This window comes from Limanda limanda, chromosome 13, assembly GCF_963576545.1.
Source record: "Limanda limanda chromosome 13, fLimLim1.1, whole genome shotgun sequence".
NCBI classification, from domain to species: Eukaryota; Metazoa; Chordata; class Actinopteri; order Pleuronectiformes; family Pleuronectidae; genus Limanda; species Limanda limanda.
Genome location: NC_083648.1, coordinates 10,163,982 through 10,188,581, shown reverse-complemented (window position 1 = coordinate 10,188,581; position 24,600 = coordinate 10,163,982). Strand labels below are relative to the sequence as shown.

General features: G+C 42.0%; 4 protein-coding genes across 5 annotated transcripts; 1 reads left to right on the top strand and 3 right to left on the bottom strand.

Moving 5' to 3' along the window:
- Positions 1-2,601: 2,601 nt before the first annotated feature.
- On the bottom strand, positions 2,602-8,975 carry snap47 (synaptosome associated protein 47). Of its 2 annotated transcripts, none has more exons than XM_061084336.1 (5): positions 8,920-8,975; positions 8,156-8,678; positions 7,299-7,807; positions 6,878-7,002; positions 2,602-4,264 (listed from the first exon to the last, which is right to left on the bottom strand). In XM_061084336.1, the coding sequence occupies exons 2-5, from the start codon at positions 8,650-8,652 to the stop codon at positions 4,118-4,120; spliced, it is 1,278 nt and encodes a 425-aa protein (XP_060940319.1). In that variant the 5' UTR covers positions 8,653-8,678; positions 8,920-8,975; the 3' UTR covers positions 2,602-4,117. The 2 variants fall into 2 exon arrangements, with proteins under 2 accessions (XP_060940319.1, XP_060940320.1); XM_061084337.1 differs by having other exon boundaries at positions 8,788-8,956.
- Positions 8,976-9,208: 233 nt separating this feature from the next.
- On the top strand, positions 9,209-11,617 carry jmjd4 (jumonji domain containing 4). Its single transcript, XM_061084386.1, has 6 exons — positions 9,209-9,847; positions 9,943-10,108; positions 10,204-10,329; positions 10,425-10,692; positions 10,830-10,976; positions 11,086-11,617. The coding sequence occupies exons 1-6, from the start codon at positions 9,595-9,597 to the stop codon at positions 11,419-11,421; spliced, it is 1,296 nt and encodes a 431-aa protein (XP_060940369.1). The 5' UTR covers positions 9,209-9,594; the 3' UTR covers positions 11,422-11,617.
- iba57 (iron-sulfur cluster assembly factor IBA57) lies at positions 10,766-14,044 on the bottom strand. The gene is made up of 3 exons (XM_061084389.1): positions 13,567-14,044; positions 12,418-12,767; positions 10,766-12,290 (listed from the first exon to the last, which is right to left on the bottom strand). Exons 1-3 carry the CDS (start codon positions 13,929-13,931, stop codon positions 11,899-11,901), a joined length of 1,107 nt encoding a protein of 368 aa, XP_060940372.1. The 5' UTR covers positions 13,932-14,044; the 3' UTR covers positions 10,766-11,898.
- Positions 14,045-17,563: 3,519 nt separating this feature from the next.
- On the bottom strand, positions 17,564-18,823 carry gjc2 (gap junction protein gamma 2). Its single transcript, XM_061084387.1, has one exon. The coding sequence runs from the start codon at positions 18,821-18,823 to the stop codon at positions 17,564-17,566; it is 1,260 nt and encodes a 419-aa protein (XP_060940370.1).
- Between the last annotated feature and the right edge of the window lie 5,777 nt (positions 18,824-24,600).

Here is a 24,600-nt window from a genome sequence, read left to right as displayed (position 1 = left end):
CATTGTCACATTAAGAGACTTAAGTGTAGAGAAGCCCTTTAATTTTAATTAGTGAGACAGAACGTAGGATCTAACTCCAGTGAACAGGAGGAAATGAGACAATCTCATTCTTGAGTTAATGTAGATACAATAACAGTGTGCTCACTCAAAGTGCAAAGGTTATAATGCAATGGATTATTACAGTTAATGCATTGATAGTCACCATCAGCGACTTACTGCTGCCCTCTACTGAATCCAAGGAGCAGACTTAAATAATGATTTTGTTAAAAGAATGTTTCATGGAATATTTTACAGGATGATGACGTTAAACCCTGAGTGTCGGCTGGAGAGTGTGAGTGGGCATTCTTACATGATGACAACTGACTAATAAGGAATAAGTTAGAATATAAATATATTGGAATGCTTTTTTTCAAGCACCTCATACAACTGGATTAGAATCACTTTTCTTTCCTGAACCAGTCCGTACACGTGTTATTCCTTCCTTAGCAAATAATACTGTTCATATGCCAGAGAGACCAGTATCACCTCCGCAGAGTTCAGGTAGGCTGTAATACGGGATTTCACCTGGAGTTGATTTTAGAGCGATACTACTGTGTAAAAACAGAGCCAAGTTTGCTTTGGCTGCCTGGCTGTTAACTCCGTCGCACAGAAATGAGAAAAGTTTGTAAAACAAAAGCCAGAAAAGCAGTGCGGCTCAAAGACCAAGGAAAACAATAAGTGCAATAGCACATGATATCATCCTGCAGCTCAGCATCTGGGAAAGTACCACATTAACAGCCGTGCAGAACAAATTCATGGTTTGATAAAACTCACAAATCTCTGAATCCAAACAGAGTTCGTGCAAAGACTTTGTGTTCACAAAGAAATAAAGTCAAACGCTGGAAATTTACAGGGAACATCTGTAATGTCCATCACTCACTGTGACAGAAGAAGAGAAACTGCTACCACGTTGATTGCCAGACAGAAGAAGACGATGTTGACGTTGAGTCTCATATCGCTTTCTGCTGGAGACGACATGCACCCCCCCTGGTTGGAGTCAAGCGCCTTCCCTTCCAAGAACGTTTTCTCCCAGTTCTAACATTAACCAACAGGCCTTATTTCCTGAAACCAGAAACTCCCTCAGCAAAAGGAAACACAGCAACACCTGCGCTACTAAGAGACCGGCCAGCACATGAGTCAAAACTCAGGCCATTAGACTCAGACAGTCTAATAGAGGAGTGGAAGTGCTTTTTTCTTTATGTACTCAGATGCTTCACATTAACTATCACATATAAATGTTTAAATTGGAATAAATGACAAACAGTAAACACACTATACTTGGAAAGATAATTACCCAATAACAGACAGAACATTTAGCAAAATGCTATAATTTGACAATTGTGTTTCCTGGGGATGACAACTCCGGCCTATTTGTACTGCAAATCACGCAGCTCCATATTTTGGATTGCAGCGCGACCTTCATGTGCCCTCACAGCCCACAATCTTGGGCTGCTTTTTTCCCAGGAAGAGTTGATAGATTGGCCATCAATGGAGACACGCTCCTCGAATGAGAGCGCTTGCCGCAGAGCTATCGAGTAAACAGACTTGGAAGTCAAGGCCAGCGAAATCCCTGGTGTCTCCATACCATCCGTTAGGAAGGCAAAGCCGGATCTCATGCATCTGTGGTCAGACAAGACCGCCACCACTTCCTTGTATTGCAAGGCGGCCTCGAAACCACGCCAGTGTGTGCGCCACACTCCTTTTTTAAGGGTTGGAATTCACATAACCATGTGGTGTGCTTCTGGAGTTTGGGACTTCCACAATCTGACTATTCATCCCTCAAATCATCAGAAATAAACAGCCCAGAGTGAAATGTTGAAAAACCCTTCATAACGTCAGAGACATATCGTGTGTTTGTGCTTTCTGTCTCCCGTCCTTCATGGCTGGCTGTTTAACACAAGTGATAGGTTCATGCTAACTGGGGAAGCAGACTGTTGAGTGAGGCTGTCGGCCCTCTTTCAATCCCATTTGTGCAACGCGTCTTCCTGATTCATAATTGGTTGCTCAACCGCTTGCCAAATCAATTCTGATCCACTGCCGACATGAAGGATGATGATGTCGCTAACATTTTACTTTACTTTTGACCCATTAATACAACTCAAAATATTTGTTTCAGTATAATTTGTGTGTATTATGGAGAAAAATAGTAAAAGATGTTTCTACAATGCTTCTGTTAATTTTTCAGTCTAGAATGTTCATTTTGAGCCACAATTTATTTGGATTTTTAACTTTTGCTGTAATTTGGTTGCCGCAAACTCCCGAGGGTCCAATGTGTCCACAAGCTAACTTTTGTCTGTTTTCCTTTTGGTGCTATGAAGGTAGCACACAGTTGGTTTATCACATTTTTGCTGCAGAGTCGACCAAAATAATGAGCTCAAAGACACTAAAACCGGCCCTTGAGCAATGCAACAGGTACCAAAAATCTGAACAAACAAACTAATGATCTCAAGTATAATCATTTGAGACTTTATTTTATTTTAAAATGTTTGTTATTACAGACTTTGAATGGTGACAACTTCTTAACTGATAAAATGAATGAATTCCAAAGACTTACAGTGTCTATTGTGCTGCTTCCTTTAGTATTTTATTTGTAATAAAAAAGATGCAGGTGTACTTTTTTTCCCTTCTAGTCAATGATTTAGTTATGTTAGTGTCAAGATTAATTTGGCATAATCAGCATCCATACCATATTTCAAACATGGTACAGATACTTCAATTAAACTAAGAGCGAATTACAAGTTCACAGTGATAACAGACCACAATAAAATTACAGAATTACAAATATGTCAGTTCTTTACAGATAATAAGGAATTATAATATTATCAGCCCTCTAAGCAAAGCATATACAGTAGATATGGACCTTAGCATTGATATGTGTATTTAATTTCACGTATAATATTATAAAAACTGAGAGAGGGAGTGTTTCTGTTCTGCTTCCACGAATCCCAGAAGCTACTTACACATTTACAGTCTTGTTGATAATGAAGAGACATTTCCACTTAATGCAGAACAAAGCAGTAACATGCAACATTAAGTCACAGGGATTCTGGACCTGAAAGACAACTCGAGACAGAAATGCATCTTTCAAAAAGTTAGGATAGCTATAGAAAGCAGAAACTCCTCTGATGATGAGAGCAAACTTTATCTATTCAATTATTATTTGTCATTTTTATTTAATAAAAAATCCTATTTCATCATGTTTCCGTCTCTCTTATGTTTTTCTTATAGTTACATAAACATGCAATTTCTTTTGAATTCCTTCGTGCAGAGACAATACATTTTCTTCTTTGCTTTCCAATGTCAGTTTAGTCCTTTCCTGTATTTGCTGTCATTGATTACTCCCACTGGGTCTGGGGAGGGTGTAAAGTGTTGTGTGTCTGATTCACACACAGTCATCTGCTTTATTTGTGTTCACTTGCCAGCTCCACTGGGGGAGCATGACAGGCACTGAGGATTCAGGCTTGTCCTGTCACGATCTCTCACTGGCTGCCCACCCTGAACATTGCCAATAGGGTTCAATACACCGAACCAGGCCATAAACACAATTACCAATTACTGAACATTGTACTTCTTCTTCTTCGGGTTAGCAAATGCCACTTATCATGAAACTCCAACAACTACTGGTCAACTTCAGAGCACATCTTCCTCTCCAGGGAAAATAAACCAAGAGCTCCACAGCTGTTAAGTACTGCAGGACACACATTTAAAAAGGCAGACCACAGATAGAAATGTACAAATGTACAAGCCCACGAAGCCTATAAATAACTTACTTTCACTTAAAGTAAAACAAAATAAAAATAAAGAGATGCTTACATGTGTTTTAAAGTCACAATTATGTTGCAAACTTCAGGGATTTGGTTGATTACTGTTAAGTTCTAGGCGAACACTACTGCATCCTGTAATCGTACGATCAAAATGCAACAAGGATATAATGAGCTATTATAGAGCATATTCGTGTCCCTGCTGCTGTTCTGTTCTGTTCTCTAAATGTACCAATCCCACGAGGACAATGAGGAAGCTTACAGTGCATTTCTCAGGAGGGACGTCGTGAGCACGTGCATCAGCTGGGCTTTCAGAGCTACAGCAGTCTCTTCATACGGCAAGTGTGCTTATCTATGTGCATGGTGGCTCGGTCTGTGGAGCTGCTGAGGACGTCCAGAGCTTCATCCTGCCGTTCCAGCTCCGTCTCTGCCTCCAGGGCAAGGGTTTTCAGCTGCATCAGCATCTGCGCAGTTACACACACACACACACAAACAAATAAGTTCCCACTTTTAGAGACACGCATCATTTGTTAACGCTATTGCACAACAGCCCCCAGTGAGCAACTAAGGAGCAGGACACAAATAAAGTGGATTTAATAATAAAATTGGTGAGCAGTTGCGGGCAGGGACATGTGGACCATGTGTGCAGAGGTGTGAAGACGGGGTCAGTGGGTTAGAGACTGAGTGTGTTGATGACAGAGAAAGAGTATTCGGTGCGAGTGAGATTTTGATTGAATTCAAGGTTCTTTCTTCTCCCTTTGGCTTTGAAGACAATATCCTGCAGCTTCCTGTCACACTTATATACAAAACTCTACACTAATCTTGATTCAGTAGAATAATATTTTGTATTATGCAGTATATGAATCTAGAGAATACATTCACAGAGGTCTTGGCTTGTCTGCCTGGACCATAGATATCATACAATACTGCTTGTTTTCTGCTTTCAGTTGGTTTAAAGAAAATTGCAACTTCATCTCAATGGTCAAGCAACTATGTATGTTAGGGTTGATGGAACAACTTAAATCCACTGCGATGTGCCAAGCAAAACCTAATAAACACTCACTCCAAACCCCACCACCATAGTTTCTAAACTAATATTATGTTATGCTACATATGCTCTCACACACCCACTCGCACACCCACTGACATTATGTCAGCTCGTGTCCGTTATATGCGGACACTGCAACAGAGCACAGAAACTGGTCCAGACAGCAGTTAGAAAAACAGACAGTATGTGAATACACACCAAGGAACAACTGTATACACTCCCTCAGGACTGTGACTTTACAATATCGACTGGGAGAGTAACTGAATCACACCGTGAGTTTTTGTGTGTCAAGGGAAAACCCCGAAAATGAGTATTTTTAGCTGCTGCTTAAACAAAGGCTAGAGGACTGTAAGTCATGTAGAAAGGTCCAAAATTAAACATTTAGGCTACAACTAATAGAAAAAAACATATGAGCTCAAATTCCATGTGTCATTAGCATTAGTGGGGTGACTTCAGGTCTGTGTTTGAAGATTCAGTACAAGAAAAAGACAGAAATGCTTATCAGTTATGAATGAACCAGTTTGTGCCTTCAACAAGTTGGAATTTCCAACCTCAAACAATAACAATGCAAATATAAAGTGGAATATTTGCAAAAGCACTTAGGGCAAGACATTAAACCAAGTGACCCTCTGTACAAGTTTCCCTACTGCAGATTCTAATCTTGACATGAAGAGTAGGGTGTGTGTGTGTGTGTGTTTGTGTGTGTGTGTGTGTGTGTGTGTGTGTGTGTGTGTGTGTGTGTATGTGTGTGTGTGTGTGTGTGTGTGTGTGTGTAGTGTACAGAAGCGTAGCATTAACTCAAATATGGCAGCAGTCTTTCATGTCTGAACCATTATCAGCTGCAGACAATATGCCAAAGACAAGTCAAGTTGTATGAACAAACCAAGTGCTGTTAGTGCTACGATAAATCTATCTGAAAAATGATTATAGGGGCAAAAACTCCAGTAAACCGCTGTGCGTTGTCATTATGTATAATAATTAACTAAATATGAGGTAAAAGGTGTCAACCGTGCCTTGTTTGAAATGAATCACGACTGAATTGCTTGAACGAAGGTGGGTTAAATCCCCAGTATTTCTCAGGCCCCAAATAACTAAACATCTCTATGTCAATCATAATCAGAATGGTTTACTTCAACCTGTCACTGCTATTACTCTTCGTAGAGGGATTTGCAATTTAAGTTAGGCAAACATAATTTTTTTTGTATGGTTGTTATCAACTGATTTTAGCCGTTTTAAATGTCGATTTTCCACTGCAATAGGTCCTGCCTGTTCTCTGAGGGCTCATTGTCCACAAATATCAAATGATGTACTTTTAAATTTGTATTAGCCAGACTATAGTTCTATGGGACATTTCCCATATTTCTAGCAATGTTTCACTGTTTAGTTGCTTCTGTGGGTGTTTAAATTATTTGGTCTTCGCTGATATCAAGTAAGAATCTTATAATTTGGTAAAAAGTAGCAGAACCTTAACAAATGTAGCTAGTGTAGACTGTTATCGTTCATTCACTCATCTAAATTCAATGCGAGTAGCCTGCTGAAGGTTTCCCATTACTTATTCTAAGCAACCTGTAATAGTGTGTGACACGCACACACACACACAAACATTGTCTGAATCATAGGTCTGAATTTGCGTCACTGTGTAGCTCTTGCCACCACAGACCGTGTCTGTAACAGTTCTCAGTGTGGGGAGCTTCTGAATGGAAAGACGCTGCTCAGTCTGAGCAATGACTGACCATGTCTCTTTTCCTCTCTTAAGCCCAGGATGGACTTTGGTCTGTGGTCTCACCAAATAACATTTTAAACACACAGGATAAAAAATTTAAGTCATTATGATGAATGGTGGTTTGGAATGGAGCGATCAAAGTACATGTTACTCTAACGGCTGCCAAGACAATCAGTTGCCTGTACGCACAGACATGGCTTTTGTATTCTGTACCTTAAATATGCAAATATTACAAATATAAATGCAACAGCAGTGAAAGTCATTGAGTCACACAGGCAATATAAGACTTGTCCAACTGGACCTCACCTGCTTGAGCTCTTGGGCCTCAGCCTGACTGACAGATGAATGGAGGACATGCACCTGCAGCTGGGACAGCTCCCCTGCCGGGACCTCCAGTGGGAGCTCTGTGTCTTGGCACATCTGCAACAAACCTGACTCCATGGGTGGAGATGGTGAAAGAGTGCAGAGTACATATGTTGTTTATGAGGAAACCAGACTGTAAACTCAAAACACAGCAACTGAGGCAATCATGGTGAAGTCATTCATCAAAACACATTTCTGTCAAGAAGATACAGAGATGACCTTGTTTGAAATTCATGTGGATGAAGTCTTGAACCAAGGCCCCACTCTCAAAAACATCCAGAGGTGGACATGTAGAGCTTTACTGCCACTCAGTGGTCAAACTTATTCTAGACATGGAAATGACTGAATTATTTCTCCTCCTTACCGTCACTATAGCTTGTCCCTTCTCTGCCACATGGAGATGAAAGTGGAGTTGCCTGGAAAGCAGTGAATTCGCTTGTGAAATCAATCTTCTTCTTGTACTGAATCTCGAGCACCGACAAGGCTTCAAGCATCTTGGCAGACAGGAACCTGTAGCATATATCTGGCTTCCCGATGAACCGCTGTCTCACTGAGATCTCGTAAGGGCTCGTCACCCTGATTTCATCGACTTCATTTCGTTCAAAGCGATGGATGAGCTGGCAGTTTGTGTCTCGCACCTCCAACGCCGACACCAGCACCAACAAGCAGCCTGGTTTCAAGTCCGAGTCTCCACCTTTGGACACGACAGCTGGGATGCTTGAGATCACCTTATTTCTACCAGACTCCCTGCTGGCTGAAGCAGCAGCAGATGTGGCGGCTCTCGCTGCGTCCTCAGCCTTGGCTTCCTGCTGAGTCTTCCAGGGGAGTTTAGCAAAAGGCCACCAGGGGGGAGACTCTAGCTCTAACAGGAGTCTGCAACAGAGAAGACGGACAAGAACATTTGTGAGGATTTGATCGTTTACCAAGGTGGGATGGGCTCCTCATATACATCCTGACATCAGAAAGTTTACACATCTTCCGCCGCTAGTAGCACTTAATGGCATTTACTTACAGCACTTAGTAGTTTAGCTTTATTTTTGAAGAAATTGTACTTTCTTAATTCTTGTTGTTCTGGGTTTGTTCCTTCGGGGTTGACTGCACTTATTGTAAGTCGCTTTGGATAAAAGCGTCAGCTAAATGAAAAATGCAAATGTGTATAGCAACACAGAAAGACTTAAAATATAAGATGTATTAAATTCAAGCGAATATAGAGATACATACTTGTCAGCCACGCCCAGGTCCGAGTCGATCTTCTCCAGTCCCTGCATCATGTTATCAAACTGCTCTCCCTGGTGGCTGAGGACTCGGCCAGTGTCCTCCAGTCTCCTCTGGGCCCCGGCCACCAGGCCGATCAGCTCTCTGCCCTTAGAGGGCTGAGACTCGGCCCCACGGGCCCCTGAGCTCGGCTGCAGGAGGAGTTCTCTCCAGAAATGTTCCATCACATTAAAAACCACCACCCTGTTGGGCTTCAGGGAACCAAACCAGTGCTTCACGTGGCCCTCCTCCAGCACTGTGAGGGTGCTGTAGATGAAGCTGGACGACTCCATCTTGATCTCCACGATGCGGGAGAGGCGGAAGCTGACGAGGCTCTGCTTGGTCTGACTGGAGACAAAGCGGACTGTGGTTCTGGTGATGGACAGGGTGCCATTTTCCCATCTCTTCTCGCTGTTGATGTAGTAGGAGCCCGGCCAGCTGTGGATGGGAGTGTCCCAGCTCATTTTGGGAGAGAGGCCAGCGATTACACCTGGAAGAGAAAGGGATCAGGTTCAATACGACACCAGTACCATTCAAAGGCACTGCTTCAGCCTCTTATGACATCATAAAGACAAGGTTGTAAGTGAGAGGGGACATACATTCGTCAGATTAAGACACAGGCAGCTTCCGGTTTCCACCCAACTAACCTTATGACAAGTGTATTAAAAGCCTTTTTAGCTAATGTCACTTCCTATAAGTGGGTAACAACCGTACAAAACCAGATTACTCGCCATTATCTCCCCCCTTCTGGTCTTCACACTGCGGACGGTGATGTTTATAACGGAAGTTGGGTCACACACGAGTACGTCGGTGTTTACTGTCCGACTTGAAAATGCTGCTGTTTTAAAGGAAAAATACATCGATAGCTATTTATTGCTAACAACTTAGCAAATACAGCGTGCATCGTTATATGAATACCTATGTAATAAAGGTAATGGATTAGCTGCAACATTTTTTTCCCCACAACCTTGTCGCACATGAGTACGTCAGTGTTTACTGTCCGACTTGAAACATGCTGCTGCTAAAACGGGCTACAACAGCGACGGGCTACTTACGGGAAAACACATATTGTTAGCTTTGTGAAGCTAGCCAACAAGCTTATATAATATGAACCGTTCAGGTAACTGCAGCCGCATATTAATAGGTAATCGTGATAAACTATAAACGGCGTCAGTGTGTGTGCGACGTCCAGGAACCTGTCGTCTTTGAGATGGAGTCAAATGACGCGACCTGTTGTGAACAATATAAAAATAACCCCCTTTGACATTATGTAGGTTTTCTTACCTTATTATGAAATCGATTTAACAGCAAATAGGAGAAAAGACGTAGCTAGAAAGGCTTTTTTATCTTTCCGGACGGTGACAGCTAACCTAGCTAACAGGCTAGCCCAGCTGTTGTTTACCATCATGGACCGGGAGGCGTACCGCAACTGCAGCAGCCTGGTCAAGATGCCCCGGCAGGCGTACGAGCAGTTCTGGTCCTCACACTTCGTGGACTACATCGACAAGGAGCTGAGCTATTCCAGGTTTTTCAAGAAATACCTGCTACCCAATCACCCGTGCATGTTTTCCAGGAGGTTTACAGAGGACTGGAAGTGTAGAAAACAGTGGGTGACAGAGGAAGGGAAGCCTCATTTCCAGAAACTGCTGCAAGAGTTTGGTATTTAATCCTCTTCCCAGTGCATTAACTATCATGTGTCATCATGCTGCTGCTGATATGCATGTCATCTAATGCATCTCTCTCCTCTCTTTCAGACGAGACTCCTGTGCCTGTTGCAAACTGTAATGCAAAGGAGTACAATGCAAACCCCAAACAAGTAATGCCTTTCAAAGAATTTATACACTACTGGAAAGAGTATATCCAAAATGGCCACTCGTCACCTAAAGGATGTCTCTATCTTAAAGACTGGCACATGTCAAGGTGTACATTTAATTCACTTGATACTTGAGTCTCATTTTTGTTTTTGTGAAAGTTGGATGCAATATGTGTAACTGACCGCTGTGGTTTTCCCTCAGAGACTTTGCAGAACACAGTGTTTACACCACACCAGTCTTTTTTTCTTCCGACTGGCTCAATGAATACTGGGATACACTCGAGGTGGATGACTACCGCTTTGTTTACATGGGGCCTAAAGGTTCATGGTATGAAATATTGAACATTACATTAGCAGAGCCTGAGATCATAGCTCCATTTGATTTTAAGATAACCAGATTAACTTTTAAATGTTTTATTGTAGGACACCGTTCCACGCCGATGTGTTCCGCTCCTACAGTTGGTCAGCAAACATCTGTGGGAGGAAGAAATGGCTCCTTTATCCCCCGGGTCAGGAGGAGTTTTTACGAGACTCTCACGGCAACCTCCCTTACGACGTCACATCGTCGGAACTTCAAGACCGAGGCCTTTTCCCACACCGCGAAAAAGCCTGTCAACCTCTTGAGATTATTCAAGAGGCTGGTGAAATCATCTTTGTGCCCAGTGGCTGGCATCATCAAGTTTACAATTTGGTAAGAACTGTAGAGGTAAATTAGAACCATAAAACGACAGCAAAAGTAATAAGAAAAAAGAGAAACACTGGGATTATTTCCAATGTGCAAAAGTGTTTTATTAGCATCAGCAGTTTGATTGTGGATTTTTTTTACAGGAAGATACCATCTCTATTAATCACAACTGGTTGAATGGCTGCAACGTTGACATCATGTGGCAGTTCCTTCAGAATGAACTTTCATCCGTTCAAAAAGAGATAAACGAGTGGAGAAACACGATGGATTCCTGGCATCAGCACTGTCAGGTACACATACTTTTTTCAGATAAGATTGATCTGTGTGTGTGTTGTCTGGTAACATTCTGCTGCCCTGTATGTAAACAACAAGTAAGGTAATTGTTGTGTTTCAATTCAGGTCATCATGAAGGCCTGCTCTGGTATTAATTTTGCTGAATTCGCATCGTTCCTGAAAATAATTTCTGACAACCGAATGGCCTTCCTGAACGCTTGCTCCTCGGGGGATTCCCCCGATTACCCACGGCATCTCTCGGAGACGCTTACCACACTCGGACCTTACCATGCTGCCTTCGACCTACAGAGAGTGGCTCACGTACTTGAATGTCTACTCTGCAATGAGGACTTTAAGCGGCTCGATCATTCAACACTGGCTCTGCAGCCAGAAACCATGCTACAGCAAATTCGGGACACCATTCAATCCACAAGAGGGCAGCATCTCCTTTATCAGGAATAGGATGTTCTGTGTGGTCCCTACAGTGGATAGTCACCTGGAAAGAGCTTGAAGTGCCAATTTGTTTGGAGTATAAAAGATGATAGGCGTTTGTTTGTTTGGTTTGAGATGTATTGCAATCTCAAATGTTGCCTGTGAATGTTTGAAATAGATTTTTTTGCACTGAAAGATAAATAGATAAATAAATTTAAAAAATACACACGTTGATTGAGTCTTTTATCTTGAGATTTAAAAGACCACTTATACCATATGACAGTTGGTACACACTGTTGTATGAAACTAGAACAAATCTTTTAACAAGATCTAATTAATACTTCAAATTTAGGGAGAAATCTCCATAAAAATCTGATTTTATTGCAAAGGGAAAACAAATCTCACAAATATATACGTTAGTGCCAGACATCTGTAAAGCAATGTACATACTGTACTTCAGAGTTCTGTCTGCAAGTCATCTGTCACATGTGATGTGTGTCAAAGCCTTCAGTTAATTTCCACATCTTTAGGCCACCAGTCTGGCACAGAGACCTTAAGTGTCACTGTGTTGTCATCAGAACATTTGAGTGTCAACACCTCGTTTGCATGAGCCGTGCGGATTAGGCTCAGACCCAGCTCTCCTATCCCTGCCCGGTGCTTCCCAGCTGGCTTGCCTGACTGCGTTTGCACTGCAGCTCCTTCCTCCAGGTCCTGCAGTGGAGCTGACAAGCGCACCGGCATCAGGCGTTTCCTAACCACCCCCGTGTGATGGGTTCTGGCTGTGAGCTCCTGGCCGATGTAGCAGCCTTTGCTAAAACTGATGCCCTGCATGTAGACGAGATTTGATTCTAGTGGCAGTGCCACCCCTGGAGGGAGGTCCTTCACTCCCTCTGGAAGTCCTGGACAACAATGACAGCAGAGGAGACAAACAAAATTTCAATATCACGTGTTGACACAAAGCCACATTTCTCACCACATTTGTTCTCCAATACAAAGTGTATGTACTCAATTATAAACCAGTCTTACCTATTGCATAACGATGTCTGTGATAATCCTCTGTGTCACCTTTCTGACATGATGCAATGATATCCCAAGGGTTAATTTTACTGTCCAACACCAACCTCCAGCCCATTTCCTGAGTTCGAGGATCAGCCTCCCATACCAGAGTCTTTTCAGGGGAGGACAGCTCAGGTTGACTGGCCTCCTGGCCAGAGATGTTTTGCTGGGGGAGCACCGCCCAAACAGAGAGTTCTGGACAGGGGCTAATGTTGACCTTTCTCCGAATCTTGTACACCTTCAAGTGTCTTAAGATCGAGTCCTTGACAGTAGCATCACACTCCAGGAAAATGCCGTGTCCAGGATCAGCTTCTTTCAGACTGAAAGGTAAAACAGCAGAGTTGAGTACATCTTAAAAAAGATAATCCACCACTAAGAAAAAATCCTAGTAGTTTGATTTCAAGTTTTTAGATGTTAGTGGGTGCTGGTGAACATGCTACCTCAGAGCTCTTGTTTGTCATATCACACATGTTTACACAAACATCCCTCTGGAAAAGAGTGATTAGGAAAGGTGTTCTCGTAAAGCAAAATAAAATACTTTTAAAGCATTAAGTCAGTAACACCAATTCAAAAATAATTAATTATGCCTTTGGGAGGAATTTAATTCAAATTTCATAAAAACATTCATATAGACTATCTGATTATGTGGTCAAAGGTTAAAGGTCATCACAAAACATGTATTGACCTCTTGAACGTGAATGTCGAAATCCACATCAAAGGTTGGGAATTTCCCCAACCTTTGATCAGTTGTCCCGATTACCTGATTAAATTTGAGTGGTTAAAAAGCTTTGACGACCTTATGTGAAAAGAGAGGGTATTTTAGGTGCTGGGTTGAAAGACATGGGGGTCATGTGAGAGGACACTGTTTTCCAGACGGTTAAGAATAAATAATAAATCTATATTTGACAGTGAAGAGTGAACTGTCTCTTGTTTTGAAAGTGCCCAGTTGAATGTGGCTTGGACAGGGAGACAAGGGACACTCAGCAGCAGCAGCTCTCTAAACAGGACACGGTGCCAGTAGGCGACCACTGCCAACAAGTGCATTACACAGACAAGCGAGGACACACACACACACACACACCCTGAGAGGTTTACACAGCCCGATGTCTCCCACAGTACCTGTACAACATGACGTCATACAGTGTCCTCCCCTGGACGTTCAGCATGTGCGAGTACATGGCTCCGGGTCCCGGCTCCTCCAGCAGCCCCATGTCGTTGGTGATGATCCCCTGGAGGAAGGGGCTCGTGTCCGGGCCCTGGATCTTCAGCAGGCTCCTGTGAGACAGCTGGTGACACACGAACGGACCCGGGACAGGTGTCGTGTCCCGGGTGTCCTCACACCGCGGGACTCGGGTCCCTAGTGGAGCGGAGGAGGCACCGGGGACAGACGTGACGCACAGATACCGACCGGTGTGTTTTCTGGCGTAAACACCGAGACGTCCGCTGGATGTGAGCGCTCTGCTGGCGAAGCACCACACCGCCATGTTGTCCACTGTCTGCTGGGGGGGGGTGGGTCACACGATGCAACAGCCCGTCCGCGTCCCAGGCACCAACAGACGGCTACATAACACCGGACATGGCGTTCGACTGAGGCAAGAAGGGCTCCATTTTGAAATCCCACAATGCACCACGCGATAACATTGGAACCTAAGTGCGCGCGTGTGCGTGAGAGAGTGTGTGACGCAGTGTGTGTGTACCTGCGTGAGGACCAGGTTGAAATTGCAACCGTTTGGGGACATCTGAGCCGGTCCTCACTTTCTGACCGTTAATGGACTATTTGGGGGTTAAGACTTGTTTTTTGGGTTAGGTCAGAATAAGGTTTAGGTCAGAGTTGGGCATTTAGTTGGGATAGTTAAGGTTAGGTTAAGGGTCAAGGGAAGAGGCCTTCAACTGGGGGTCCGAGACCCCTAGGGGGTCCGCGGAGGTACTGCAGGGGGGTTGCGACATTTCTGGTATTTTTTTTTTTTCAACCAATTTTTTTCCCACAAATTTAAATGTCTTTAAACATACATTAAACAATCAGACCCGAAAACACCCACCCTGATAAAACTGTGTTTTATTTTAATATTTGCTTTAATTGCTGCACCTTTCTATCGAGCCCCTTAAGTCCTGAAAGTTATAATCTTTATTTATTTGTTTTGTTGTGCACATATCTGCATAGTAAAGACAAGAAAAATAACATTAGGTTACATTTAGAGCTTTTAAGAGTTTATTAATTTTGAGTGAAAACATTCTATTCTGTGGTAGGCCTATTCATTAGTTGTATATTTTGCTCTTTAGTATATCCAGTATATCTATATAGTCATCAGACTAGTGACAAGACAGACAGAAAACATCACTTGTTAGAGAAAGTAAGTTCAAGACTTTGCAACCCTCCTATAATGAAGCAACATAAAGAAATAAGAATATAGAATGAAGAACTTTCAGAGAAATAAATGGGAAACCATAAGAATAACTACTTCCTGTTAATCATAATGGTGAAACCCTGACAAGGCAACATATGATGCACTTAAATGCCCTACAAACCATGCAGTGCTCATTAACCCTTATGAAATACAGAAGAAAAGGTAGAAACAATAAAAATGCAGACCCACCTGTAGTTACTGAACAACATATGTACCTTATTAAAATATTGAAAAGTCTGTTTCTAACAAAATTTAAGGAAAGGGCCACTAAAAATGTAATCTAGATTTGTTTTTGAAACACAGTTAGTGCAATTGACCTTGTGTCCTTCTCCAAAGCTTGGAAAAGCATCCGTTCTGTTAATGGAGGACAAGGGACATGACATCTTAGCATAGAGAGACATACTTTAAAGTAAAGTAGGAGATCAAATATATATTTATCACAAGGTACTGCTAAACACACATTGCCCTTTGCACATATCCAGCAGCTCCTCTTAATCAAATAGCTTGGCACTGTCCGCCGTGTCTCATAACTCTGAGTGAGAGTACAGCACATTTAGGATTCCAAAGGGCACATATTGGTTGGACACATGTCAGATTTGTTGTGCATTCCAGACATCTTTAATGTTATTCAGCTTTTCCTAAAACAGACATGAGTAAAATGAAACAGCTCATTCATCCATGAACAGGTCAATGCACTGTAGATACCTGATATGATCTTTAGTCATGTTCAGTGGTGGAAGAAGTATTCAAATCAAGTACTTCAGTAAATTTACTTAAGTAAAAGTTAAATCCCACTGTTTAAATACTCCATTACAAGAAAAAGTCCTCAAGGCACTTAATAAGGGACATTAAATATATGTATTGACTTTGCAGTAATACCCTACTTAAGCAAGCCTGCAGTTTTTGAGTAAATTTACTTAGTTAAACTCCCCCACTGAGCATGTGTCCCCATATTAACACCTAACCATTATACATGAATTATTCCCACTGTGCACAACTAACATTCAGCCAAATAATTTTCCAGGAGAAGCCATCAATACTACTATACCCATGCATCTTCCCCAGACCCAGTAATTGTTGTTGCACAAAGTCAGTGACACAGCCTGCATAGTCCTTCCATCGGCTGAGCCTGTTGTCCTTCAGTATGCAATGACAATCCTGTGTCTCTGTGCAAGAGCAATACGAATTTCATAGTATGACATTCCAAGGTGAAAATACAACTTGAATCAACTGAGATGTCTCCATGCTATGGTACAAATCTGGTGGCTGTGTCCATCTGAGTGATTAAAACACCAACATCTTCTTAAAATAAATATCTTGTGGGCACAGCATTAGGGTAAATTTCTCCTTTTCATGGTATAACCCCATATTTAAGATGCTAAAATGCTGTGTGATTTATTAGATCATATACATCTTGGGTTAGGGTTTAGTTATTACAATTTGTCATTGTTGTTGTAAGGGCTACAACATATTTTGTTTTGGCTTTAATATGATCCTTTTTGTCACAAACTTGAATGTTTTTCTTTTTTGCTGTGACCCCACACCTTAATTTGACTTTGATTTAAACTTTTACCCTTAACACCCCATATAGTGTTCATTCACATGACAAGACAGATGTGACAAAGCAGGACGTCAGAGGTTTCAAATACGTTTATTTCTTCATGAATGAAATACCAGAACAGTCTTTAAAAATCGTAGGCACTTTGAAGTATGACAGCAGTGAAGGCAGGGGTAAATATTACTTTAAAACCAGTTTTAGAAACATACTCTGATTCAGTGACAGAAGAACTAATTTGATCATCTTCAAGACGACATGCCTAAACACAACATAACTGTAAGCAAACTGAATAGCGAAGGATGGGATCTCTACCGTAGCCTAAATGTACTGTAGGTTACCAGTTGTACAGCATGCATCATCTGCTTCGGATTGAAAGGAAGAAATCAGTATTTGTTTTTTTAAATAATCAGACTTTCTCTTCACTTACCTCTTTGGAAAACATGGAATAGATAAAGGCTTTGCACGCAACGACCGAAGACCGTCACACTGTGCAGATGTTTACCAGGCGAGCCTCCTGTGACGCAGCCCTGTCCTATCACCCTTATCAAAAAAAAAAATCTTTCGACAAAATATTCCACCTCTAATCTTCTTCCAGTAACACTCATCCAAACATAACTCCCCAAATGTCAATCATGCATTTTTCCAACAACAATCATCACGCTTCAGGAATGACACATTGTGCGTTGATGCAGTGTATTGTACTGCATTTTCAAATTCGGGCCTAGGGTACAATCACACACTTCCAATGTTAAATTTCTTCAAATAAATCCAGTTAAGCAGCAGTCAAGGGTAGATCAGATAATATACTATATAATATACAATAAACTTTGAGATTTTAGCCGGAATTAAAGATAAAGAGAGTAAGCATATGTTAATCATGTCTGAAAGCTATGGCAAGCACGAAATGACACACTACAGTAACAGAGAAGATTCATGAGTCTGGATTTGATAATTCCATAATGTGTATTTTTTTTTTCACAAAAACTAAGCATACTGTGTAATGTACTCCTTCAGCCAGTGTGATTGAAATTCTCAGTTGTTGTTGTCCAAACTCACATCTCGTACTCACTCACACATCCTCCAGTGTCCAAGTGCAGTCCTGGAGTCTTAAATGTTTTTTTTACTATTAATATACTTTATTTTGTATTTATGTCTAGATCCAGACAGAGGTCTTTCCGTTTTTTACAATAGTCGCAGCCTTCTCTGTGGCTGATTTTGGCCTTGCCCCTTGTTTCTCCTGCACTGTGTTGACGCGGTTTTGCTCTGCCATAGTTCCCCCAGATACAGGACTACTGGTTCTGGAGATTTGCTGGGTGGTTTTGGTCTGATATGTCTGAAAGGCCATATCCAGCTGCTCCTGGGCAACCCGTAGGTGCCGATGTAGGCTTGCCAGATCGGAGGGGATGTTCTCGTCCGGGCTGGTGCACTGCTGCTCCTGGGCCACGTTAGTCATGTTCTGCTCGTGGGTGATGAGGCTGTTGGGAATCCTGCCAGGTTTGTCTGTCTTCATCACTAGATTGTAGCCTGGAGGGGAGGCAGGGATGTTGCGAGAGAAGGGGTAGCCGTAGGTCGTCCGTCGACCCCGATTCCTCTTCATGCGAAGCGTATCCCGAAAAGTACCGATTCCCAAGTGAAGCATCTCACACACATTTAACACTAGACAAAGACAGCTTACCACATACATGATGAGGAGGAAGATTGTTTTCTCAGTGGGCCTAGAGATGAAACAGTCCACGCTGTGCGGACAGGGAATCCTGCTGCATACATATGAAGGATTAACACGAAAACCATAGAGGAGATACTGTCCTGCAAGGAAAGCTATTTCAAAAATAGCTCGTGACATGAGCTGAAGAACATAGATTCTCATTAGTCCTTCTTGCATAATTCTTCTGCGGCCATCATGTTTTGGTTGATCTTTTCGGCTGCTGCTGCTGATTTGCTCAGGTTTGACCTCCTGCACCTCCAGAGTATCCTCATAGATCATTGGCTCTGCATCGTCATCTTCCTCCTGCTCTAACACATCCTCCAGGTGGGGGCTCCCCCTCCATCTGGAATGAGGTGGCAGCTTTTTGCAGAGCCTCTGGTGCTTCCTGCGCTCCACCTCTGAAGTTCGGGCAATCTTGTGAATAGCATAACCCATGTACATAATGGAGGGAGTGGAGATCATGATGATCTGAAAGACCCAGAAGCGCACGTGCGAGAGGGGAGCAAAAGCATCGTAGCATACGTTGTCACAGCCTGGTTGTTTGGTGTTGCAGGTGAACTTGGTCTGCTCATCCGAATAGATGGACTCCCCTCCGACTGCTGTGAGCACGATGCGGAAGATGATGAGCACGGTCAGCCACACTTTCCCAACAAAGGTGGAGTGGTTGTGGATTTCTTCCAGGAGACGAGTTAGAAAGCTCCAGCTCATGTTGGTCTTTCAAGCTTTTCAACTAGAATCTGCGCAGAAATGATTAGAAACGAAAGAAAAATATAAAATTTTTGATGGGACAATAAAAAAGGCATGAATTCAAAATGCATTGTTAACTGTGCTAGCAATCACAGTGAAAAATCATTATATTTAAAAAGAAGACAAACACAACATTTGAGAGTTGAAAACAGCAGTTAAACCTAAACAACCTAAACAAAATAAAGAAAAATAGTGGTCTAATTTAATTCTGCCTATAAATGTATTGATTAATCTGTTTACCATATCAACTCTCATCTACTTTTGACCTATAATTTCATAGTAAATTACCGAGACAATCACTGTAAGTAATTCATTCTTATGTTCAATTCTTTTATACAAAGGAATTGGTCAGTTTGCTGTTTTAGTTTTAATAAATGTTTGCAAATGTCTCAAACATGAAATATTCTCTTCTGCTCAGGACTTCTTGATGTAGAGGTGGCATCCATCTTCAACGGATTGCATGTCTGAGCGTTATGGACAAAGGCTTGAGTTGATTCATGTTAGCAGTGATGTCATTCACTCGCCCCATCCCAACACGCGCTAGGCAACGTTTCATTCAAGCTGATTCAAAAAGTGTGCAATAAAACAAAGGGTGGCTTGAAAAAAAGAGGGAAATTATATCGGACCCAACAAAAGAAAAAATAAAATGAAACTGACAAAAGCTCATTCAGGTAAGAAATAAATGCATTTGAAACCTCTGATTTCCAGCCTAGTAGTAGCTGTACACACTGGATGGTGTGTTTAGGAAAGATACTGGAGTTGAACTCAAATTAATTTGTTTGGTTACTGCGAGAGTATGTTCCACTGAGAGTGTCATTTCAGAAACATACTGCTCCTGGCGCTTTAACAGAAGCGTCGTACTTCTGTCCCTTCATTCACGGGCCAGAGCCACAGAGGTCATGTTGATCTCATGACTGTGACACTGTGTTCCCCGGTGTGGGATGTGCCATCTCCCCTGCCATCTGAGTGAACAGGAGAGAGGCTTGTTGCTCCGCTGTGACGCCTCTCCTCCAGATCCAGAACTGCTCACGCCAGGGAGGAGGACCACCACATGGAGACAGATGGCACCTATGTTGGGCATCTCATGTCTGCCCTAGGATGGCACGACAGCAGGGCCACGTCACAGGATTTACACTGGAGTTCAAATGATTTAGTTGCGTGTCACAGAATCAGCCTAATTTGTACAATCACAACCACTGCTGACATGAGGGTGACCTTGAGATAACTGAGTGATGGGTTTAGCAAACTGCGTGCAGCTTTATAATGTTGATTTAATAGTCTGTCTCTAATTAGCTGTGGTGCTGCAATTTAAACCAGGTTGTCTTTGATTTGTAATTCAAGGGAGACTTCCCTGTTTAAATATGTAATGCAATGATAGATGAATAATTATTATTTCAAATTAAAAGCATGTATGTAAATGCAATGATACTTTTAAAAACAAATCTAGAACTGGGTAAATTTGAGATCATGGTTTGGATTTATTCATTTTTGCAAAAAGCTACACTGGAGAATTTGAATTAAGAAAACAAGGGGATTTTTGTGGGCTTTTAAATATTTTAAAGAATAGAGCATATATTACAAATGTATAAATATGAATTGCATGTTAAGTAATAATAATAGTTATTATAATTTTAATGATTGAATAATTAGAAATTTAAAAAAACATAAGGATCACTTCTAAACATTTAATTTTATGATCAGATATTTTATCATGAGCACACAAGCAGATCTATTCTGATGTAGTTTACACTAATTCCAAATTTCATCACTTAGGAAAAACAAAAAAAATTAATCTAATTACAATTGCTTGCCTCTTAAGCATACTGTGGTATTTGAAAATATATTTCAACAGGATTCATTCGGAAAGCGGACCCTACAAGCAATTCAGAGTTTGACTGGTACAGCTCTGTGTATATTCAGGATAGATGAACAAACAGGTTCTTCAGAAGGAAGTCAGTAAGTGACAAAACCCACCTGGTAAAGCTGTACATGTATGTTCCATTCTGAAGGTCTCCTCTGCCCTCTCTAGATTTTCCCTCAATCCGATCCATGGATTTCCACTTCCATCCTTACGTCCTGGCCTTTGCAAACTTATTGATAACTTCCAAAAGGCAAAAAAAAGAGAGAAACAACGAGAAAACTTCTAGGAGTATAGAATTTCTGTTTATCCCGTTTTGTCCCTCTGTGAAGAAGCGAGGTCTCGCTGCTGTGAATGCCTCACATTCTGCCTTGTGTCTGTTTTCTATTACACCAGCCCTCTGCCCGAGAAGGAAGTATAAAAAACAGAGGCAGAAGAAAAAAAAATCCTCCTCTGGCAAGTGACCCTCATCCAAGGGTTCAGACTGGAGGATATCGTTGTGCAGACTGAAATGAACACCCAGCTGAGGAAGCGTGTTAATGGCTGCACTGTCAACCTCTTCGCAACACTCATATGAAACATTTGTAACACAGCTGATGAGGGTCTCTCTCTCTCTCCCCCCCCCTTCTCCCCCTCCCTTCTCTCTCTCTTCCCCTCTATGTCTCCATCCATCTATGTATCTCTTGCAGGTTAATGTCTTCATACCCCTCAACAATCTAAACAGCAACAGATGTGGCTCAGTCTGAGGAAAATTATGAGATATGGAGTTGCTTCACACACATCTATGACAATCACACACGCACACATTCTTACCAATTGCACATTAGCAACCTCCATATCGTTAGTTATATAACAGTGTACAGTGGGTAACAGTTCTGAAAAAAAAACTTTGGGGGGGGGGGGCGATGGAGGACAGAAGTGTCACAAAGACACAAGCCACCTTGCCTCAGTGCAGATCCGCTAGAATGTAACCAGCAGGTACGCTCAGTCATATCGAGTGTCATAATATTTGGATCTTCAATCCAGGCATATGGCCAGATAGCAGAGCAGCGGACAGCTCGCACTGTGCTTTAGCGCCCCGTGTCTTTTCCGACTTGATGTTTACACCCCAAGCTTTCACCTCGGCTTGTGGCAGTAGCACACATTGTTACTTAAGGTGATGGACTTTTTAACATGATGGCAAGAATGGGGACAGAAGCCCCCCTCTCTCTTTCTCTCTAACACACACACACTTTTCTTTGTGTTCTCTGATGAGACACGACAAAGTACAGACGAGGAGGTGATTCATGCAAGATTAACATCGGAAAGGAATTCCTCCATCACCCCCCCTGATGAACGGGTTGGTGTCTGGCTTGCATTAATGAAACGCATCTGGTCATTGTCACTGCGACCATATTATTAAAATGCTACCTTCACAAGGCCCTCAATAACCCTTTAATTATGACCTGTATACGGCCATAAAGTGAAGAATAACATTCAACAACACCAGTAACGTCACCATCAATCAGATCACAGTTATTCAGTGACTTAAATGATCACCAGGTTTTTAGCCTAAATTTCCTCTGATATCCTCTGGAGCCACGTTCATGCATGGATCACAGCTCAGACATTCAGTCTAAAAACATGGTGGAAATAACGTCGTTTTTTTCCGTTGTTTTTTTTCCGTTTGAAGAATCGGTCGGTAGTCACTTCAATTGTATCGGATTATTATTTAGACAGCTTTTCTCCAATCACCCTTGATCAGCTGACCTCAATTATCTCATAGACCATAGATCATGATGGTGGATCGTGAATCAGATCTGGTCGTGATGGCGGATCATGGATTCTGATCGTGGTGATATCTTATCACGATTGTAGACCATGGTGGCAATCCGTACGTCCTGGGAGAGGAATCCCTCACATGTTTTCCCCCTGTTAATAGTTTGTTGGGGGTATTTTTTTTTTAGGGTTAAGAACAGAGGATGTTTCACCTTGTTTAGCCCTATGAGACAAATTGTGATTCGTGAATATGATTAAATATGAACACATTTTACATTTTAGTGATTGATGACAACTGCAACAACTCATATCTGAAGGAAAATAATATAAGCGCATGAGAAGTCCTTGCATTCAGATCTCGTTCTGTTTGAGTTGTTTGTGGTCTGAGAGCCAGCCATCTGGGCCTGCAGGACTCTTCCTCCAGAGGCCTTGCCTTAAAGCCTCCCCTCTCCATCTGACTGAGGAGATGTGGCGTAGCGAGCAGCCCGAGCTGAGGAAAAGACGACGGGGGATGCTGCTGGAATGACTAGAGCATTTGGGGTTTGGACATGTGCAGTCCCTAAGGGACAGATGAGCACGTGTTTTTAAGTTGTGATGCATTCCTCTTTTCTTCCATCTTCCTCAATCTACCCATCATCCACGAGACGCAGATGGTGAAAATGACTGAGAAGTGAGAGTTAGTGGGATTTTGACTTTAAGTCAATTAAAGTTGATGTTCCTCGACAGCTGGTAGAACTTTCTGCCCATGGCTGCGGTTTACAATGAACACCCAGAGAGGATGGACACTGAGAACATCTTAGATATTAATAAACACAAACATAAATCTCTCCCTAAAAGAAAAACATGATTTTTTCCTCCACTTCTTCTATACCATGCATTTAGAGAAGTAAACAAGAAAAACAAACAATTGTATTGTATTGGAATTATTAAAGAAAATGGACTTCATTATTATAGTTCTAATAATAATGGCATTTATGTAAAAAAGTGTAATTATGAGATAATAGATTTCTAATTTCCTTTCAGTTTGTTTTTGAGACTGCAGTAAAATATTTGAAATGTTCCCAGTTATTTAAAGCAAAAACAAAAATGTGCAAAGTCGAGGAGTCAAACCAATGACTGTCTAGACATGAAAATGTTGTCACCGCATGTGTCCTCTGACAATTCGGGCTTTTCTAGCTTTGGGAAACTAGCTCACGTTGATAAATATTGATTGCACTGCCCAGAGCCAGGAAATATTCCAGAACTCCCCCTGCAAGACATTGCTTGACATTGCTCTTGTTATGAGGCACCACTGGCATCCTGTGACAACTAAATGACAGTGTTTAATATTCATAAGGTTAAAGTTATATTTAGAGTCAAATGTAAGATTTAAATCAGATTTTTTTTTATTACGGTAGCATCTTTAACATATCTTACGAAATCTAACATAACGGCTGACAAATGAACACACTGTACTTGGCAAAATGACAAAAAATTATTGTGGTGCACGTGAGAACTCACTGTACAATCATATCATATCATACATGTATGATGTCTTCAATTGCACAAATGTTTTAATGACATGATGTCTATGTCCCAGACATTTTCAGAGGTCACTGGGAGCTGTGAGGGTTTGCAGCGTCGCCAAGTGCGATGCAGTGCCGAGGAGTGAAGATCTCGACAACTCTCCTTGTCCGCCACCAATGTCAACGCAAGAGTTTTATCCACATGGATTTACTGAACAAAGTTGATGCGAGCAGGCTGGGGGCTGTGGAGGTCTGTGTTTACGTAACAGATCGAGCTCCACCATGTGACTTGGATGCCCCCCTCCCCCTCCCTTAGAGGAAAGAGTGACACAAGACACCAGAGCAAAAAACATGCAACTTGGTGCTCAGACCCCTCCCTCTCTTCCATCTCTCCGACCACTATCATCATTAAACTGCTCTCACCAGCCTGTTTTAGGCTATCCCATAGGCAGCTTTAGAGTGGTGGCAGTCCTATCTCATTTGTTCATTTTTCTCCCAGTTTCTCAGCTGAGCCTACCCTACCCCCAGGGTGAGTGCGTCCCGTGCCAGTTTTACTAAGGCCGGACTCTACTGAAGCGACTGAGATGAAAAGCCTTGAGGTGGATGCCAACAACTTT